Consider the following 21,414-nt stretch of genomic DNA (forward strand, 5'->3'; position numbering starts at 1 on the left):
TTCAGCCTCGACCAAACTCCGATCTAATTCATTTTTTTTTTTTTTTTGCACCTGAAGCCGAAGTAGGCAAAATTTACGTATCGACAGTCTTGCTTGTAATTATATTTTTCTACGACTTTTGCAATAAAGGTCAATGAATTGGTCAAGTGTTCAGAGTAGGGTTCTTTTGATAAAATGCAGGGGGTTGATGAGTTTCGTCACATGCCCCGTACATGGCCCTGTCTCTTCGTAGTTATTTTACGACCCCTGGATGTTTCACTTTTCTCATTTAGTCATTGAATCGTGGCACTACATTAAAGCATAAATGGAAAAATACTTGTAAGAGGACTTTTATTAGATTTCCTTGAATACTTACTGCTTCTCTCTTTCTTTTTAAATCTTCAAATATACATGCATTGAAAATAACTTCATGTCGATTTAGGAGTAGTTGGGTAAAAGACACACTAATTTGAGTATTATCTTGGCCATTTGCTGGCACATTATGGATAATAAAACAATCGCTGAATCAGGAGTGGCTCTAAAAATTAAGTGAGGAATTGGAAAATAGAAAGGGGACTTTTTCACATTAACTGACAGCTTGAATTAAACACAATTTCTTTTTGGCATGCTTTTGTTTGGTGAGGATTATTTTTCTTTCATGAAGCTAATTTTATGAATTAATTGTATTGAAAATGTCCCGCACAGTCCTATTGTTTAAATAACACTTAGCCCTGTCCTGTACATTTTAAGTGATACTGTTAACCAGTAAATCACAAGCAGTGAAATGTGGCATTAATTATCCTAATTTTTGAAAATCTTGGTAGTATGGTAGAAACCTCAACATTTTCCATTCATTTTCCAGATTCCAGTCTCTCTTCTACACAAAAAGCCAATCCATCAGTCTTGCTATATGCAGAATGGAATATTACACGCCTCAGCCAACACGTCGTCACAACCCTGTGGACAGTATTTGCCGCAAATTGCAGACCATTCAATGGCGTGGTAATCGTGAGCCAAATTCTCCTTTCCAGATTCCCAAGCTGTCTTCCAACAGTTATGACAGCCCCCAGGGTGGCCTCAGGCATAACCTGGAGGGCATCTTAAAGAAAGGATTCCCCGACAGAAACAAGGGAGAGCAGAGCAAGGGTACTCGAAGAGGGATGGTGATGCCTGGCTCTGCACATTCCCAGAGGTCCAACGTGGGTCTATCCATTCCATTATCAACAATGACCACCACAGCCTGCAACTCCTCCACTCCAAGAAACATCACCTATAGCATTACAAGGACATTGGGAGAGAGGATGGGTGTAGATGGTAGTGATTTGGCTGAGGTTAATGCGTGGCAGAGGTATTCAACTCCCACATGCAGCCACCCCAAAGACTCTTCATACCTAACATTCATGCAAGAATCTCAGTCAATGCATCCAGAGAGTCAAGGGTCAAGTAAGAACACAATTACCTCTTGCACTCTCTCCCCAAGTCATACTTTTTCCTACAAGCTCAACTTAAGCATTGCAGAGCAAGGGAACTCAACAGAGTTTGAGGGGCCCTACCCAACTCTGGTTGTCAAAAGACGATCTTTGGGAGATGGAGGTAGGTATGAGTTGATGCAGCCCGGATAACTTACTTTTTTGGCTTCAGTTTCATACTTGGTCATTGGAACTCTTTCACCCAAAAAATTTGCACACATTAAATGTGATTTAATGTGTGCACTTTAAAATAAGAAATATTTTAAGCATAATATGGTTATTTCTTCTATGAAAAGCAGCCCAGAGCAAAGTATCATCCTTGCCTTAATATTTCTTGGATGCTCTCCTTTGTAGTGCCCTAAAAATGTAGTGACCTCTTCAGAGTTAAACTTTGGGGATAAAATCACTTTTTCAAGGAAATATTTGTCAACAAGCAATGGTTTCCTCATCAAGAGAAAAAGATGGTATTTTTGATCAAGATTAAAACATTTGGTGGATAATAAATGTATGTTACACAGTCCATGACAGGAAAAAAAACCAACTCATTTTCTATTGGGTTTAGATGAGCAACATATGAGTTTTTCATTTGTTTTACATATTTACTCTGGCACAGGAAAAATGCCACAAAAATGAATGAAGTGAAATGAATGAAATCAAGTTTTTGGCAGTTTTCTGTCGCAAAAGAAGTCATTGCCAGTTGACCAATATATTCATGGACTGACTGCAGCTCTCCATATTGGGTGTGAGGGAAATAACTAAAGCCAACTTTTTAGAATTACATTTAAATGCTTTTTTCATTTTTATGCAGTAAACATTTGACCACAAAATAAAGAATATCTATTTAATTAATTGGTATTTTAAAAAGTAATGAGCAGCAGCCCCAGACTAACTTGCACAATTCTAACTATAAATAAGTGTATTTACTAATCACACTGTTATTACAGTGCCTGAAGGCAAATTCATCATGTGCTTCTTCTGTCTGTGATCATACTCAGGAAACTCCCTGGCCTCTGAAACAAGAAAGGAAAATATGGCAGAAATCAGTCTTATCTGTGAGGAAAATCTCCTTGATACAATCTTCCATGCCTGTGACACCCAACGTAGAGGTACGCCTACGTATTATTTTATACTCACTCTGTTTTGACCTTCTGTTGCTGTTGTTTCTTTTCTATAACTCAAATGAGATGTGTGAAGAATTATATCTGGTTGATGTGTATCATTATATAATTTGGAGAGAGCAGATGTTTTTCCTTCTACTTAAAAGTTGCTTAGGATAATGGAGATTGGTGTTATAGAATCTTGAAATAAGGGGCACATATTTTGTTTTTTGCACAAGCTTCAGGAAAATGAATCTAGGGATAAGTTTCAGAAGGGTAGAAAATAGCAAGAACTCATAAGCATGTTCATTTACATGTCAACATTAAGGACTGTGTACGTCAGTGTTTTTTTAACCCCATCTATAAGGGGAGCCACTATTATGTGTCAGAAAATGACATAAAAACCAAACTGAAATTCACAATTTGTGACATAGTATCTAAAGCTGAGGTCTTCAATACCATTTTTTCTATACATTCAGCCTAAGGAGTTATCTAATTTCCCTTTTACTTTTGTATATTTAAATTCAAGAATTGTGACACAACCTCATCAATCTGACTATTAAAATGTAATTGTAGCACTCATACATTTCGTCCTAATTTTTTGATGTATCCATTTTCTTTTTTTCTTCTTCAAACGGCTCTGTCAAATATTCAATGTCAATGCAATGTCTCGCTAATTTTTGTGGGATTTCTGGCATATTTTAATGATTTCTTGTTTCTTTCTATTCTCAGATACATTTAGTGACATTTTCGGCAATTTATTGGCAAAAAATACTGGCTTAGCAAGTACTTGTATATCAAAACAGTGCCAGAAAGAAGAAGAAAAGCACTCTAGCTTGTAGCTAGCTTGTATTTCTGTCTCACAACTTACTTAAACCAACTAGCAAGTATGGAACCAAAATAACATTCAGAGATTAATAAATTTGACTTGTAATTCTGGGTTATGCAAGGGAAGTCACCTACCATCTAACTTAGCTGATTTCGGATATGTATTTCCCAGATGTAAATGTGTATATTTCCTAATAGTTTGAGATTCTTCAAAGCAATCTGAAAAATCCATTGACTTTTTCTGAACTGCACAATTTCTCAGTTTTGTGAATGGACTATAAATGGTGGAACTTTGAATGCACATTTTTATTTCAATTGTGGCCAACATTGGTGTCACTAGGTAATGCAGCCTCAGGGCAGCACGGGCCAGTGTCTCCCTGCGCAAGTCGCAGGAGGGCACGGGCCAGTGTATCACTAAATCAGAGCAACCAGATCAAACCAGATCGGTCGAGGCCCGGGTCAATAACGACCGACATTGGTACCAATGACATAACCTACAGGGAACCAATGGAAACTGGGCTACTGTAGGTCAGTGAAAGAGAGGAGGAAGGCATGTTCGGAAAAAAAAGAGAGATGAGGAAAGGCAAGAGTTTGGGACTGAGAATAGGGTCTTTGAATATTGGGACTATGACAGGAAAAGGTAGAGTTGGTCGACATGATGCAGAGAAGGAAGGTGGATATACTTTGTGTCCAGGAGACCAGCTGGAACAGTAGTAAGTAAAGCTTAGGACCAGGCTTTAAGTTGTACTCATGGTACTGATGGGGAGAGAAATGGAGTAGAAGTTATCTTGAAGGAGGAGTGTGTAAGGAATGTTCTGGAGGTGAAAAGAATGCCAGATAGACTTATGAATCTGAAATTGGAAATTGAAGGTGCGATGCTTAATGTTGTTAGTGGTTATGCCCCGCAGGTGGGATGTGAGTTAGAGGAGAAGAAGACGTTTTGGAATGAGCTAGATGAAGTGGTGCAAAATATCCCCAGAGATGAGAGTGGTAATTGGTGCAGACTTCAATGGGCATGTTGGTGACAGCAATAGAGGGGATGAAGAAGTGATGGGCAGATTTGGTATACTGGATAGGAACGCAGAGGGACAGATGGTGGTAGATTTTGCAAAAAGGATGGAAATGGCTGTAGTGAACACTTTTTCCACAAAAGACAGAAACATAGGGTAACCTATAAGAGCGGAGGTAGGAACACGCAGGTAGACTACATCTTGTTTAGAGTAGGTAACCTGAAAGAGATCAGTGACTGCAAAGTTGTTGTAGGTTAGGTTGTGGCCAGTCAGCATAGGGTGGTGGTTTGTAGGATGACTGAAAAAGTGGTGGAAGCTGAAAAGGGAGGAGTTTTGTATGGCTTTCGAGGAGTTGAGAAAGGCCCTGGCTGGTCAGGGAGAGCTTCCAGATGATTGGAACTACAGCTAGTGTTATCAGGGAGACAGGTAGGAGAGTACTTGGTATGTCATCTGGAAGGAAAGTAGATAAGGAGACTTGGTGGTAGAATGAGGAAGTGCAGGTCTGTTGTGTAGGACTAGGCGTTGGTATCCCTTGATAAACGCATACTTAAGGCACCAATGAGACTCTGTGTGGTTCCAGTGAGCGATGGCTTCCTTTGGGTTGTCAAGTTGGTGCCCTTCCTCACGGATGTGTCACTGATTGGCCCAAGACACCTCCAGAGGGTTCAGCTGTGCATCCCAGCATCCCAGGTTCACTCCCTAGATGCCATCAGCTCACTAGAAGGCCCAAGTTGGATCCTTTCTCTTCATCCACAGCCGCTGGTTCCCCTTCTCAGCAGCCCTGTAGAGGCCCTTCATTCCCTGCCTGTGGGTGTTTCCTCATACCTACATCTTCCTGAGTTGCCTAGATATAAGTGGCTATGAAACCTCTGCAGCCTATTTCTACTGGACAAACCTTCGCTTTCAGGCCTTGTAGCTGAGCACCTGCAGCGAGTTCAGCATATCTCAGCTTCTTCCGCTCCTAGGCCTCCTCCACTGCACCCTCCTAGGGCACAATGAGCTCTATGATGTAGACGAGCCTGGGTGACGATGACCACAGAATGAGGTCTGGTCGCAGGTTGATTGATGCGATCTCAGCCGGGAAGCAGGGTTTCTTGTTCAGGTCCGCCAGAAGCTCCCGGTCCTGTACACTGCCCAGTTGCCCAAGGTCAGCTCTTATGGGGGCCAGCCCCTCCCACATGAATGGAGTTGGCTGCCAATGGGATGACAGGGGGTGGAAGGGCATTCATTCTTGTCTGGCAAGTTTCCAGCCCTGCTGCAAGACATTTTAGTACCTAGTTGTGCCGCCGGGTGTAACAGCCTTGGGTGAGGCTGGTCTTGCATCCCACTAGGATGTGCTTGAGTGTCTGGACTTGAGCATAGAGAGCAGGAAAGTCTTCAACATACACCGGACATCAGGACATCATAGGCCTCCCTGATGGTTAAGCTCGCCCTCAAGGCCTCCATCTCCCACAGATCTTTCCAGGAGATCTTCCGCTTCTCCACTCCTTCCCATGTCATCCACTGCCTTTGCTTCGCCTGTGACACAGTTTGTGCACGCCTTCCTGCTTACTCTTCCCGCCGAACTTCCTGGACCACCAGCTTGTGTCTCTGGGCTTGATTGGCCTTGCTCCAGGCAGGTGTACTGGCCCTGAGCCCAAGGCCACTCCTCCCCTCCTGAACTCGGCCCATGATGTCCCTGTGTCTGAGTGCCGCCTTTGCCTGTTCAGTTGCAACCAGCGTGGTACACTTCCTCCCAGTTGCCAGGATGGGGGGCGCTTGGGCTACAAATGGGTCTCTCGAGTCCAATAGCATCATCTCCAATCTGACTTTGGCGCACTTATACTCCTTTGCCAAACTGGAAAAGGCGTAGTATCCCTTTGCTATAGAGCCCAATACTGCTGAGGCACCTAGGAAGGCCAAGCCACTTCCTTGCATATGAGTTGACCTGTCTCTCCAGCTTTTCTACCTTCACAGGAGGTGTGGGAGTAATCCATACTGCATGCACCAGAGCTTCAGCTTGCCCAGGGCAGGGTTCTGTCAATTTTCTCCAGGCTGCTTGCAACCTCCTTCCTGAGCTGCTCTATTTGCTCTTTATCCTTGAGGGAGGCATCATGCCAATGATCTAGGCTCTTCACAGGCTTCTCAGAGATCGTTGGAATGGATTCATCGCCAATGTAGAAGCGGTGGTCTAACAGCTTTAGGTTGTTTTTCTTCAGGAATCCTGCCAGTCTGTGAGCGACCACGCTGAAGAAGATTTTTCCTTCCACATATAGAAGGCCGATCTGGCGAAACTGGACAATTTCAGATGAATCCTTGGGGATGAGGATCACTCCAGCTCTCCGCCAGGAAGTCAGTATCTCCTTCTTTCGCCACATGACTCGCATCAGCCTCCAGCGAAATCGTAGGACATCTGGTGCGTTTTGATAGAGCCTGTATGGAACTCCTTTGGGACCTGAAGCCGACACAGCTCTTGCTCTTTGCGCAGTTTTGTCCACTTCACTCCACCTGGGTGGGTTAATGTCTAGCTCGTGCTCTGGTGGATAGACTGATGGAATTTCAGTTAGGAGTGGAACCTCTTCATGGTGACAGTCATCTGCAGGTCTTTTTTAGATGTTTTTCCAGGTCAGCCTTTGACACTAAGAGACTTCCAGAGAGATAAAGATGGAAAGGATGTGCAACAGATCTGGGTAATTAATGATAGAGTGGGAACTGTATTGACAGATGCAAGAAGAGTTATGGGAAGATGGAAAGAGTACTTTGAAGAGCTGATGAATGGGGAAAATGAAGGAGAGGCAAGGGTAGAGGAGGAGACTATTGTAGACCACAAAGTAGCACAGATTAGTGAAAGTGAAGTGAGAAAGGCATTGAAGAGGATGAAGAGTGGAAAGGCAGTTGTTGCTGATGATATACCTGTGGAGGTGCGGAAGTGTCTAGGAGAGGCAGCAGTAGAGTTTCTGACTAGACTATTCAACAGGATCTTAGAGAGTGAGACGATGCATGAAGAATGGAGATGATGTGTCTCCGTGCCCATTTTTAAGAATAAGGGGGATGGGCAGAATTGTGGGAACTATAGAGGGATAAAGTTGATGAGCCATACAATGAAGTTATGGAAAAAAGTAGTGGAAACTAGACTGAGAGCAGAAGTCAGCATGTGCGAACAGCAGTATGGCTTCATGCCTAGAAAGAGTCCTACAGATGCCGTATTTGAAATGAGAATGCTGATAGAGAAGTACAGAGAAGGCCAGAGGGAGCTGCATTGTGTTTTTGTAGACCTAGAAGAAGCATAAGACAGGGTGACAAGAGAGGAGCTCAGGTATTGTATGAGGAAATCTGGAATGGCAGAGAAGTATGTTAAACTGGTGCAGGACATGTATGCTAGCTGTGAGACAGTGGTGTGGCGTGCTGTAGGGATAAAAGAGAGGTTTATCCTGGAGGTGGGACTCCATCAGGGATCAGCTCTGAGCCACTTCTTTTTTGCAGTGGTGATGGACAGGCTGACAGATGAGGTTAGACAGGAATCTCCATGGACCATAATGTTTTTAGAGGACATTATGATCTGCAGTGAGTTCGTGTGAGAGAGGAGGATACAGGGAACTGTGTTTGATGGAGAAGGTTGATCTACTGTGGTGACCCCTGAAGGGCAAAGCTGAAAGGAGAAGAACAAGATTGTTGTCACTAGGTCGTGAGACAGAAGTACACTCGCTAAAGGAATAGTCTCCTAGTCCATGTGAATTTTATATATCTTTATATTTTTAAAGTTTTACTGTACTGTCTGTCCCATGTGCTTCACATATGGGCCACCTTCTTTGTATGGTACAAAAAATTGTGGTGAATTAAGCTGCAACAGAAAACTTTACCTCATAAAATTTTCATAAGTGTCCCTCAAACTCTCTTTTAGGTAAAGTGTATGTGTCACACATTGTAGACTACTTGCGTCACACCACCAGTCGCAGCTCAGAAGATAGTGGCCTTGAGGAGCTCTGCAACATGTTGGATCCAGAGCGTAAAGATGTTTCAATTGACTTGGACACATATCATGCTGTAATGAAGGAGTGGATTGAAGATTGCCGTAACAACAGGTACAGGAATCTACACTGTCAAAATAGATGACTTTGAAAGTGATTATGTCAGTTTAACCCTTAAAAGATAGCCATTAACACTGTACTCTTTCTCTCTTTTTTATGGGATGATATTTCAGATAAAAATAAATTTTCTTTGTCATCAATGTCCATAGAATAACTATGAAATACTATATACACTTGCTTCCACACATTTGTGACTGCAGAATCTTGCACTTGTGTATATGAGGAGGCAAGGTGGAGGGAAGTATGTGCTTTTTGTCAGACAACACCTATTATGCAATCTATTTGAGTCAAGCAAGCATTTTGTTTAGGAGGGTAATACCTATACATCAGACGAGCTTGATTGCAAGGTCTTTATTCTACCCATTGAAGAGAAGCAGCTGTTGATCATATTTTGAATACAGTCAGATTCACTGCCAGTTAAACATGAAGTACATGTCATACGTGTAGTCTGTTTTGATGAAACTTTAGACTTCCCAATACAGGTTCCCAAATTATAAAGTTATGTATTTCTAAATTACATTATTTGGTTACTTTTGGAATCAAATAATCAAATATATGAAAGATGAGACATGTTTAGATATTTTCTGAACTATATTTTGATTCATCTAAACCTTTTGTATCTTTTTCTCTCCATCAGTGAGGTAATGGCATAGTCCTGTATCTCTTCTTGCATTTTGTCCTAGCTCATTTTGTACAGACGCAGGAGATTTGACTGCTGTTGGCCCAGAAAACAGTTCTAGCCACACCGTCAATTTTACATATTGATGTCTTATAGCCTCAATGTTGCGCTTCACTTAAAGAGTCTGGAAATAAATTGTTCAAGTACCCCTACATATTTGAAATCTTTAAATGTCTCACAGAGAAGAGCCACCTGATGATAAACTTGACCCGGTCACACTTAGAAACAACGTTTCTGGTGAGTGTTTACATAGGAGCTTGGATTTCATTTTCATTTTCTATTACGTTTACTTTGGACAACTGGAGGGCTTTTATATATTTTCCAATTGTTTTTGTGTTTTTTAAAGCAACAAAGTCATTGCTGCTTAATATGACCTCAGGGAGCTTGGAAGCTCTTGGAGGGGAGAATTCAAGAGCAGACTTGTGAGTAGTGTGTTGTTTTTTATTCTCCATATTATCAACGCAAACCAGTCTTTGTATAACATGGTTGTGGGTTTCCTCTCTAGTGAAACATCAGAGCTGGTGTACTGTGTTGCTGATCTCCAGATGAGCAACCAAAAGCTTCAAGGGGAAGTGAAGAAGCTAAAGCAGGTTGTGGAGGGCATGGAGGACAGCAACCAAAAGCTTGCAGAGGAAAATGAGGAGCTCCGCAGCCAGGCCAGGGTGTAAGATGTAGTAACTTGAAAACAAGTGCAAGTCCACTGTGTAGACACTCTGTGTTGCTGTGCTCATAGGCTTGCTAACATTCCACCAATCTGTGTCTTCAACAGCACTCAGCAGCTGGCTCAGGCAGAAAAGATGCTAAAAGATGAGGTTGAAGAAATGAAGGCCACTCTGAGCTGCACAGAAGAAGGCAGAGCTCGTGCCTCAGCTTACATTAAACATATGGTTAGTCAAAAGTCAGAGCACTTATTTGTGGAAAAAAAAAACACCTTGTTAATTCTGACCAAGTGTAAAAGATACTGTATTTGTAACGAGAAAGTATAAACATTTTTCAATTTAGATGGGTGGATTAGTCAGAAATATAATTTCAAAATGTTGTCCTAGACAATTAGTTCATGGATTTGTTCTTATAGACTGTTACAATCTATATGTACAGAGCATTGTCTTTCAAAAGTATTTGTGTGGAGTTTTTCCAATCATTTGATAAATAAGCTTTTCTTATGAAATTATTATTGCTCTCATTACTTTACTTGATAGTGATTGTGAAAAAAGGGAACAGACACCTTTTAAACAAGTAGACCATTCCTCTGAACCCCCAAAGAAGTGACATAAGAGATTCTCCTTTTTGCACTTTGTATTTTAGACTTACTGGAAATTATATCTGATGATTCAGTTAGGATCAAACAATTTTTTTTTCCTTCAAAGGAGAAGGAAAACCAGAGCTTGATTGCCAAGATTTCATCCCTCCAGGAAGAGGTACTTCAGTGAAAAAAAAATTAGATGATGATTAAATCTCTTTGCCGCACTTTTCCATTCTTCAATAGTATTCCATCCATAAAAAGCTTTCTGAATTTATGTTGCCTGTTTTTTGTTTGTTTGTTTTTTGTTTGTGATGAAAAAAACAGTATTATCAGCAGCCCTAACTCCTATCTGATGGCTCCCCAGGACTTTAAGGTGACCATGGAGATGGAAGCGCTTCAGAGAAGAATTGCAGAGCTGTGTGACATTAATTCTGACCTTCAGGTGGAATTTTTTTCCTGTCAAAAAGGATTCATTTGCTCAGTACATTTTAGATTTGTGTATATTTAGTATCTCTGTACTTCTATCCATCATACCGAGCTCCCATTAGGTTTATCCCCTCGTAGTTTTAAATGCTTGTATTATTGTCTGTAACAAGCTTACAATATGTCCTCAGTGATGTATGAATCCCTGACAGGCCATCCTGTGCTGTCATTTAAGTGTTTTCTTTGTTGTTACATAATTGCCATTTTTTCTACAGGTGCAGATTCACTCCTTTGATGATGTTGTCAATGAAAAGGAAATTCTTATAAAAGAGGTCAGAGCAAATCAGATTTCATTACTAGCGGCTGCTATATGTTAAAAAGTGAAAGACAGGTACAAATCTAGCACAGAGCCAAAAGCTGTAAAATATTTGTTTTTAAAATTAATTGATCTGGTCCTGTGCTTCTTTTTCTCTCCTTTCTTTACTCTAAATGCCCTCTTTTTCTTACCTTTTTTACCTCCTGTACAGAAGAATGGACAGATAAATGAGTTAAAGGCCACAATGGAGGAATACTGCTCAATCACAGAGGTCAGTCTTTACCACTAAAAAAAACCACTAACCCACTAACTAGTGGTATCAAAAACAACAGACTTGCCAAAAAAACAATCAAAAAAGTATGTGAACAGCATTTTCAAATGGGAATTGTATTCTGTGTAATTCATTTACATATGATGGATATGATTTTTTGTAAAATGAGCATATGCATACAAACAAAGATTAAAGGTCAAATTTCCTGGCCGAATGTATACTGCACAGTCATATATGTATTCTCACTAGAGAATATTAAGACAATAATCATCATTTGTGTCTGTTATTTGAGGGAACAAGCAGCGTTTCGTGAACATTTTCATACAGGTCATTTCAATACATGAGTTCTAATAGTACAGATATAAACTCAGTTGAGTTTTTGTTGTAGTTGCTTAGGGCAGAGAAGAGCAAGTTGGAGTGCCAGATTCAGATGATGCACCCAGTATTCTTTGGGTAAGTGATCTTAAGAGAGTATTGAAGTAAAGGTTTAAATATACATGATCAGCCATAACATCAGCCAAAATGGTTGGTGACTGGAACGAGCAAATAAGTCTGGTGCATTAGGCCCCCATCTTGCTGCTTGTAAAGCTTTAGGAATCAACTGTTAATGCCAATGGTGCCAGATGTTACAAAACATCTTCAGAGTTCTGAAGGAGTTCATGCCTCAATGGCCCATAACTGTTAGGTCACATAAGGCGGACCCCCACCATATCAGGTGTATAGGCATAATGTTTTGGCTGTTCAGTGTATCAGGCACTGCTTTGAAAACAGATATTTGCCAACCTGATACATTGGATACAATGTGTCACAGAAATGGATACAATTGTTTTTCTCTCTATCGTTAGTGTTCTTTCAAATCTTTCTTCCACAGCGCCGGGCTGTCTCTGTCGGTGGCCTGTAGGTTGAACCAGAGCATTTCAGGATGCCTACAGACAGAACTGGCTTTGGCACAATCACCACTTGAGGCCAGTAGTTCTCAAGTACTGTCTTTCACCCTCACTTGCCCTTTTCATATTCATCTCTTTTATCCTCTCCCTGCAAAATACAAATAGAAGTATACCTTCAGGCTGATGTTTCATAGCTAAGCCTCTAGATAGTAGTTTTCCTATGCTACACACTAGGAAGAGTCTAGGAACTCTGTGATAAAAATAATAATAATACTGTTAAGCATTAAGTGCTTTTGTACATTACTGAAAATGTTACACTTGTGATCTGCAGGCTGCCGATGGCAATCATTTAGCCACGACCGGCTTTGGCACCCCTTTGGATGAGACCCTGGATAGGGAGGTGTTTTTAATGTTGCAGGGACCTTGCCCTGACTACATTGCTCTAGAGTACAAGAACCTCCTAAACAAACTGGTAACCATATTTGTTTTAGTATAGTTCTTTCACCAAATTTGATCATAGACTAAATTTTCTTTTTTAATGTTTTCCTGTCCGAGCTGATATCTATATTCCACTCTTTCAGAACGAAATTTGTATGGTGATTGGTTCTAAAAAAAAAAAACAGAAAGGTCCATAATGCACGGCACTGTCCTTACAAGGTTGAAATTTTTTGAGGAAAAAATGAGGAAATATGCACTTCATGTTTAAAGTTAAAAGTTTTGCAACACCAAAATTGTAGATGTTTTACAAATGTTTCAAACCTTGCATGTAGAAATTTGAAAAAACCCTTTACATACAGTAAAAAAAAAAGCCCTGGGTATCCCAATGTGTCTTGCATTTTTGAATCTGCAATACTCTTCCCATAAGTTTCCTCCAGTTTCAAAGGGTCATTTAGTGGTTTGCAAAATTGGTCATGATGACTGTTATTGATCTACAGCAGTGTTTCCCAACCTTTTTTGAGCCACGGCACATATTTTACATTAGAAAAATCACATAGCACACCACCAAATAAATATGTCAAAAACAGTTTTTAATGAATTAGAATGAAACCGTAGTCTCAATTTACTTATTGTGAAATCTAATATATCTAATATCTGTTGATTCGTCAAGTTGCAATGCAAATTTCCATCGATGTGCAACTTTTCCAGAACACTTATTTCAATGACTGAAGACATGTCATCAATATGTCTGGAAATGGGTTTTTTGGAGAGAACTCTGGCTATTTCTTTATCAACGCCAGAGCCAAGCATTTCTTCTACAATGATTTTGCTGGCAGGTTATATTAATGTTTTGCTACGGTGTGTGGCTGTTTGGATTTAGAGATGAGTTCAGCAACTTTGTAGCAAGCTTTCACTGCTTTCTCATTCGTCTTGGTTGTTTTCAACAATGCTGCCTGTTTGTTTGTTTACGCAGGTACAATTCCTTTTTATTTAAAAATGTATCACGCAAAGCGTCACTAATCACTCTGGTAAACAGATGCACAGGTTAATTCACTACCCGTTGCCATCGAATGGGTACGCTACCCACATAGACACAGGAAGACACATTATTTGCGTTGGATAAATAATTTTCTGACCAATCAGGTGAAAGTGGGGATTTTTCCACGGCAGACCTGATGATCTCTCACGGCACACTAATGTGCCGCGGCACAGTGGTTGGGAAACACTGGTCTACAGAGTCTAAAATGTGCTGTGAACTGCTGTCAATCAGTTAAAAACAACTGAACAAAAAAGCATTTGACACATGCAGGTAAATACAGCCCCAAATAGATAATAAAAATGCTGAATATCAACACTCACAACTACGACACTTAAAGAAACAAAGACAACTGTATTCAAAACCTCTTATCAAAAAAAAAGAGGAAAGGATGACCTGTCTGTCTGTAAATCATTAAAAAAACTCTTTGTACTTGTTAAAATTCTTTTATTTTGTACTGCTTATAGTGGTGGGTGTCATCATAAGCAAATTGTCCAAGAAACATAAAAGCACGAACATCATTTCATAAATTGGAATGACTTAATAAAGGTCTAAATTGTACTACATTGCTTGAGTTGATGAAAGCAACCAATGACTGGTTTTCTTTGGAATTGCTTCATATTTCTTGAAATTCTCTCAGATATCATCATTAAAGGTATTATCACACTATTCTTGAAGATTTACTTGTTTCATTAAACCTATAATGTGCCTTCTTTTTTAATAAAGCAATATATCAACTAAAGCTAAGGCACAGTGATTGTAGCGGTTGTCAGGGCTTTTACTTTTATTGCAGCAGAACATGTGTGATAACCTGCTAAGCCCATGAAAATAATTCTTCTGTGAATTAATTGTGAGCAACTCATACTGCTTACAGGATTTAGACCAGGTACAGAGCTACAAAAAAATCTTTCCTCACCATCAGATAATGTTTTTCATAATCTAAAAGGCAAGATACAGGTGTCCATCATAAAGAGATGCATGTGAAGCAGATTGGTGTGATTCATGAATCGATTTATAAAAAAAAAATAAATAAATAAAAAACAAAATATTTTGGCTCGTTGAGACGTATAATTCATGCAAACCTTTGGACACAGTAGCTAATCATATCTTCATTGGACACAAAGCAGATGCAATAAGTAGTTGCAGTTGGGCAGCTGAGTACTTCTCGTCCTGAAAGATGCCTGTATAGGTCCATAGAGAGGACTAGGACTTATTTCATCAGGTCTTGTTTTTCTTTTTTGGGGGGTTTTTGTTTTAAATTACTTCGGATAATAGCATTTCATTTCTAACACATTATACTCATGATTTTACATTTAATCTCAAACAAGAATTCTCCAACTTTTCAGAAAGCAGACTTTAGAGAAGACAACAACTCTGTCTTGTCCATTCTTGGATTGATGCTAAATGACCAGCCTCAGCCTGGATGCAACAGAGATGCCAGTCTTCAGGTCAGATAGACACCTGTATTTCACTTTTATACACAGAATGCTATAAACACCTTTTTGAGGTTAGCTTTACTGTAGAAAGGTTGCAGATATATTGAGTTGTGTGTCTTTGAAGGTGTTTGAAGAAAGGACCCAAGCTCTTTCTTTGTTAATGAATAACTTAATGGGATTTATTTCTTTTTTGCTTTATTCACTTTACTTTTTTCCCTTTCACTGGAAATATACCACCCACTATCTCTCCTCAGGAGATCTCTCACTTATGTAACTCAAGCAGGCCCCTTTGAAAACATTGCTGCTTAGTCAGTGTATTGAACTGTGAGCACAACCCACTCCCCTTCTCGCTCAATCATAGCTCTCTCTTTTTTTCTCCCCCGCCTCCTCCTGCCATGCTCCCACTCAGCATTCATTAGGTACATACTGCCATGGAGCAATAAACAGACAATGAGACAGAAATTATTGGAAGAGACCTGTACCGATTGTCTTCTGAGTCTTCAGTGTTTCAGCCTACTTTTATGGAAATACTCTGTGACGGTCTGAATATTTATGGTGTTCTGGGGCCTTTTTAACCTGAGCAAGAGGCCTCTGCTTTGTCTATCAATAGAGAGTGCAGGCTGAATTGGATGCAAGAAGGGAGGACTGGGCCCTCAGCCTGGATCAGCTGGCTCAGTACACTGAATCCCTGGAGAAAGAGCTGATTAAAATGGCCAGTCATATAAGGAAGTCACGGACTGAGATCCTGCACCTTTCAGTCAGGTGAGGAGATTTTTATTATCTGCAGTACTTTTCATTCGTACCAAAACATTACATTCCCTTAAGTGCAAGGAAAATTATATTTTTTAGTATTATATCTGGTATTTCAAAATTACTCATAGTTTTCATGAAATAATAGACATTTTGGATTAGTTTTCTCAGAATGAAAAACATGCACTTAAAAAATTGATCTTTATCTAAGTAAGATTGATTGATTAGGGAGGGAGGTTGTTGTGCCTTATCTGCTCATCTAGTCTCAAATGGCCTCCCCATACCCATTGTTGCTGGCCATTGTAACAATCATTCATCGTGTCTACTTTAATCTTTAACAAAAGGTTCTTCAGTTTTTTTCTATTCCAATATTACCGTCTGCTACATAAGATATAATCCTTAGGGCTGGTGTCTCCCCAAGCCAGCCTTGGGGGGGGGAGGGGGCAGTGTCTGCCTGAGCCAGTCCCAAAATACAGAGGGTTGTGTCAGGAAGCGCATCCAGCGTTAAACTTTTGCCAAAACAAAACATGGGAATCAATCAATCAATCATAATAACAAGATCATACTGGATCGACCGAGAGTGAGTTTTCTACTTAAATTAGTGTTTTGATAATCAATTGCACATTTTTTTTCCTTTTGACTATAGCCTTTAGGGGTTGCCACAGCAAATCATCTGCCTTCATGTAGCCATTTCTCTGCTTCATCTTCTCTCACATCAACTAACTTCATGTCCTCTTTCATTGCAACCATAATTCTCCTCTTCAGTCTTCGTCTAGGCCTCCTGCCTGTGTGAGACTTGTCTATCGCACATTACCCGACACCCTTTTCCTCAGTTCCAACCAGTTAGCAGACACGTCCCTGATGATTTGATCAAAAGATATTTCATGCAACATTTCATTTCCCTTCAGAAAATAAGCACAGCGTTAATAGTGATAGAATAGTGATAGCCTGTCAAACTCAGAGGAGTTTTTGGAATACAGTAATTTCAGCAACTGGCCTGTATTGTATCTTTATTTAAGTGCCTGAAGGTGTGTCTGCGATATCATTTTAACTATTTGTCAACCCAAGACTGACCAGTAGGTTTGACTGGGCCTTCAAAAAGAAAAAAAAAAAAAAAAAAAAAAAAACTAACTGTAAATGGTCATTAGAATATGTTTAAATTCTATGTCTACTCTCGACTACAGACTACAGACTACAGACTACAGACTACAGCTTTCGAAGGGGGCTTGTTAAGTAGGTATTATAGCTACTGAGCTTTTTTGATTTATCCTTAATCAGAGGCTGAGCAAAAAAGTTGTACACAAGGGAGTTTATCTTTCCTTCTCTGTTTCCTCCTCAGCCTCTAAGTCATCTACACTTCTTGAAGTTGACCAAAAAAATTCTAAACTCTACATATAGAGAGTCTCTAAAATGGGCAGTCAGATGTTCTGATTGGATGAAAGACATGCCAATCGTTCTCTCTCTCAATAAACCTAAAGTGTGTGTGTGTGTGCTTGTGTGTGTGTGCGTGCGTGTGTATGTCTCCACCCTTCAGATATATAACAGAGCCACAGAAGCCTGGTATCAGTGGGGGAGAACCAGTCTCTTTTTTTTTTTTTTTTTTTTTTTCTAATTTGTTTTTTTTTTCCCCAGCTGGAATTGAATGAAGCTGCTCAGTCTGATTTTGTTACTTTTACAATTGTTTTAGAGAAAACAAGAGTACTCTGGAGACCTATCAGCCAGTCCCAGCGTTTTTTCCATTAGATGTCAAATATACAGTTTGATAATTAGGAAATTATTTATGTTTCATGTATAGTTTGACATTAGAAGTCACTCTGGGATTGTATTCGTATAACTGGAGTGAGGAAAATATTACCTTGCCAGTCGGAGAATTGTTGCTGGTCAACCTGGGCAACAGAATGGGACACTGCATGGGCCTGCGGATTGGGTACTGTATGTCCTCTGTCCTGCTATGAAGGTCTCTTCACATGATTGCCTATTCTGTCAATCGGGATAGTTAAGAATTATGTGTTGACTTTTTCTTTCCCCAATGTCATTTTTGGTAATTGTATTTTGTTTTCTACAACTAGAGTGCAGGAGCAGGAGAACCAGAAGCGGCAGCTTTGTGAGGAGCTTGATCACCTAAGATCCCGGCAAGATAGCAGAGAGGCCTCATGCCAGACACCTGCACCAGAGGAAGAGGTCAGATAGATGTTATAATTTGAAACAATGTGACTTAAGTCTGAACTTGTATCATGAAAGTCTCATGGGATTTGCCCAATTTAAAGTGGTATATTGATTTGTCTAAAGTTTCCAGTTCAAAAGAATATTGGATAGTACACAGGGAGAATACTGGCAGAGATTTTTCTATATTCAGACAGATTGAGTATCTGGTAGAGAAAATGAAGTGCAAGTTGGCAGCTGAAGTGGGCATTTGGATCCACACTCAGAGTCAGATGTAACTGCACACCAACGCTGTGCTTGTCATTGAAATTGCACTGATGTTATCTCAAACATTTCTCTCTTAAGTATTGTAATTATTGTATTTTACAGCGAAATCTAAAAGACTTTGTATTGTTTTTTTACAAATGATTTTTGATTTTGAAAAAACATTTGTGTCTTCACAGTTTCAAGATTAAAAAAATTAAGAACTTAATACAGATTTTCAAAGATTTGTGTATTAAGCAATGACTTTCATCATCCTCATGTTTAGATCTTTATAACAAAGTTGACAAATTCAGTACCCAGTTTTCCAATCTAAAATCCCATAGCCTCTTGTAGTGTTTTTATCATAATGAGATTTGTTAGATAAATGCTCTTAAATATTTCCTGTTGCAACTTATATCAATATTTTTTTCACCCCTTGCCTTTCTTTCTGTTTCTTTAAGACTGACAATGACATGGAATGGGATGAGGAATTTGCCTTGCAAGACTTCCTGAAGCACAACATTGCACAAAGGAATGGCCATACCCAGGACAGGAAAACAGAAGAGATGGTGTATGATAAACCATGCCAAGTTAAAGAGGAGGATCAGAAGGAAAGCTGGATGGTGGTCGATGGGAGAGAAGAAGATGAAATGAGAGATGCATCCACCCCTCTGTATGCCTTCTCTGGCGAAATTCAGCTTGGACAAGATGCAGTCAGTCAAGGTGAATGGGGTTATCAAGATTAATTTGACCGCCAGCTCATATTTCAAGTGATCATTAATTCTGAGTTATTTAACATACAATATCTTAGATTTTAGACTAGATTTTTATTCATAGATGGTATTTTATTCATAGAAGTATTTTAGAGTTAGCAATTATATGTATAAATAGACTTCTCTAACGAGAGCAACTACCTGAATATGAAAATCAGTTTCTCTTCATTCTTTTCTTTGAGCTGTTTCTTTTTTAACTAGATTGCTACAGATTTAATCAGATCTATTTTAGCCCAGAGCTAACTTCCACATGCAAATAGTCCAGTAATTATCTTGTCCCATTTTGACAATTAGTTTTCACTTTTAGTTTGTTTCATTTATCAGTTTGTTGGTCAACAGTGAAGTCTTATCATTGTTGAAGTTAGTTACCATTAACTTCAACATTGGTCAAAGTGACTCAATTCTTATATAATTTTGCTCTTGCTGTCAGCCAGTAAAATAAAAGGTACATGATTATATCTTTTCTTTCATTTGTTTTTAATAGTTTATTTTTTTCTACGCCTAAGGTTATGTCAGTATCCCTTAGATATAATACGAATAGCTTGGATAGTAGATGCAGAAGATTAAAAATTTGAAAAAAAAGAAAAGATTGTTTTAGTCCATGATTGTTACAGGGCACTCAGCCACCCTTGAATTATTAGCACACTACCCATGCACACACACACACACACACACACACACACCATGGATATGTACTCTCAAAGGCCTTGGAACAAGACCCCTGCCTTCTATGGTTGTTGTAGTTCCAGGCCTAGGAAGGTTGTGTGTAGAAGGGGATATGTGTGTCTACACAGAGTTTGACACACTATTTTTCAAGGTCCTTCTATGGCCAGGTTTAAGAGAAATCTCAGGCTATCAACTGATCTCAGTAATCCCTCCCATTCCTCTTCCTGCATGAGCAACTGGCAGGCAGTGACAGAAAATGAGGGTGCAAATGTGTTCATTAATGCCACCTTAGCCATGGATGGTATTTTAAACCCTCTTTCCTCTATCCCTTGTTGAATAGCTTGTGTGACTGTATATGGTAAAAGGCAGGTTTTTTAACTGCCAAAATTAAGGAGAAGCTGTTCTGTAATAATGTGTTTATTTGTTTTGACTGTCCTCCGCTCCTCCTCATGTCTATTTGTTCTCCTTTTGCCTTCTTTCTTTGCCTATCTGTCTTTACCTTCTTTTGCTTATCTTTCTGTCAAACAGACTGCATTACCCACATGGGGACTTATCAGCCTTCCCAGGTAAACTTAATTATACCTGAAATTTCAATGTATAATACTATGTGTAACATTGTTTAGGTGTGCATCTTTCTTTATTACTCTTTAAGGATGTAACAATAGCTTTACTAGACATGAGAATTTTTCTCATAAATTGCCACATACAGCATCCAATCTCTTGTCCTTTAGCAAGGTGCTAAACCTACAACCGCTCTGCCTGGCATTTATGTTCATGTATCCAGTACTCTTGGATTGTATAGATGCAGAGGCAGATAGTCAGATTCTTCTCTGTATATCATGTTTTATAGTCTTGCTACAGTATTGTATCCTCTCATTAGAGGTTTTCTCCTTTTCTTTTAATAATTACTTTGTGGCCCAGTAAACAGACCTATTTAAGAGTGATTTAGTCAGTATGAATATGTTTTTTTGTTTTAAATTCCTAAAAAAAAACATATTCAATATCTTTCCCTCACTAAATAGGCTGATAATTTATTGTAGTCATTAAAATATTTCAATCTGACTGAGATCGATTCTGTTTACCCATTGTTTTGGGAGTTGTGTAGGTGATATGTCCCGTCAAGTTTGCATGAATATGAGAGAGGAGGATACAGAGAATAGGGTTAGATGGAGAAGGTTGATTCGCTGTAGGGACACCTGAAGGGAAAAGCCGAAAGGAGAAGAGGATACCTAAAACTAAGTCTTGTGTGTTTCAGGAACAGACTGCAGTATCAATGAGCATCAACTCACAAGCTGTCAGCAGTGAACACCCAAAGGTGGATGTGCTGGCTGATCTATCTCACTCAGGGAATGATGGTAAGATCCCCAACTACCTTTCTGTTCAAGTCATTTTCTATGCAGATCATCTTCAAGTTTATAAAATATTTCAGTACCTAGTTGGTTATGTCACGTTAAATTATAAAGTGAACTCAATTTTGCATTAGAATTCAGGCAACACCAAATAAATTAACACTTTTATTGCCTTGAATATATAATTCAGAATTGCTTGACCTTTTGTTTTGTTTTTTTATCAAAACTTATGAAGACACATAAGCAATTTATTATTCCTGATGCTGTACTGTCACTTTGCAAATTGGAATG

At 39.4% G+C, this 21,414-nt stretch overlaps 1 protein-coding gene across 1 annotated transcript in view; it reads left to right on the forward strand.

Annotated features, from left to right (window-relative positions):
- The first annotated feature begins 896 nt into the window (after nucleotides 1–896).
- The window catches only part of irag2 (inositol 1,4,5-triphosphate receptor associated 2), a 38,506-nt gene continuing 17,988 nt past the window's right edge, over nucleotides 897–21,414 (forward strand). The window contains exons 1-20 of the mRNA XM_086146674.1: nucleotides 897–1,572; nucleotides 2,444–2,554; nucleotides 8,264–8,444; nucleotides 9,311–9,366; nucleotides 9,476–9,551; nucleotides 9,635–9,793; nucleotides 9,899–10,016; nucleotides 10,497–10,547; nucleotides 10,737–10,814; nucleotides 11,071–11,127; nucleotides 11,323–11,382; nucleotides 11,771–11,835; nucleotides 12,254–12,347; nucleotides 12,601–12,741; nucleotides 15,090–15,191; nucleotides 15,790–15,941; nucleotides 17,999–18,110; nucleotides 18,797–19,058; nucleotides 20,303–20,340; nucleotides 21,030–21,129. Coding sequence (XP_086002800.1) covers nucleotides 897–1,572; nucleotides 2,444–2,554; nucleotides 8,264–8,444; nucleotides 9,311–9,366; nucleotides 9,476–9,551; nucleotides 9,635–9,793; nucleotides 9,899–10,016; nucleotides 10,497–10,547; nucleotides 10,737–10,814; nucleotides 11,071–11,127; nucleotides 11,323–11,382; nucleotides 11,771–11,835; nucleotides 12,254–12,347; nucleotides 12,601–12,741; nucleotides 15,090–15,191; nucleotides 15,790–15,941; nucleotides 17,999–18,110; nucleotides 18,797–19,058; nucleotides 20,303–20,340; nucleotides 21,030–21,129 — 2,689 coding nt within the window. The remainder of the gene's footprint in view (nucleotides 1,573–2,443; nucleotides 2,555–8,263; nucleotides 8,445–9,310; nucleotides 9,367–9,475; nucleotides 9,552–9,634; nucleotides 9,794–9,898; nucleotides 10,017–10,496; nucleotides 10,548–10,736; nucleotides 10,815–11,070; nucleotides 11,128–11,322; nucleotides 11,383–11,770; nucleotides 11,836–12,253; nucleotides 12,348–12,600; nucleotides 12,742–15,089; nucleotides 15,192–15,789; nucleotides 15,942–17,998; nucleotides 18,111–18,796; nucleotides 19,059–20,302; nucleotides 20,341–21,029; nucleotides 21,130–21,414) is intronic.

The sequence above is a fragment of the Fistularia commersonii genome, chromosome 5 (assembly GCF_037954325.1).
Source record: "Fistularia commersonii isolate RoL2024-O1a breed Wild chromosome 5, RoL_Fcom_v1.0, whole genome shotgun sequence".
Classification (NCBI taxonomy): Eukaryota; Metazoa; Chordata; class Actinopteri; order Syngnathiformes; family Fistulariidae; genus Fistularia; species Fistularia commersonii.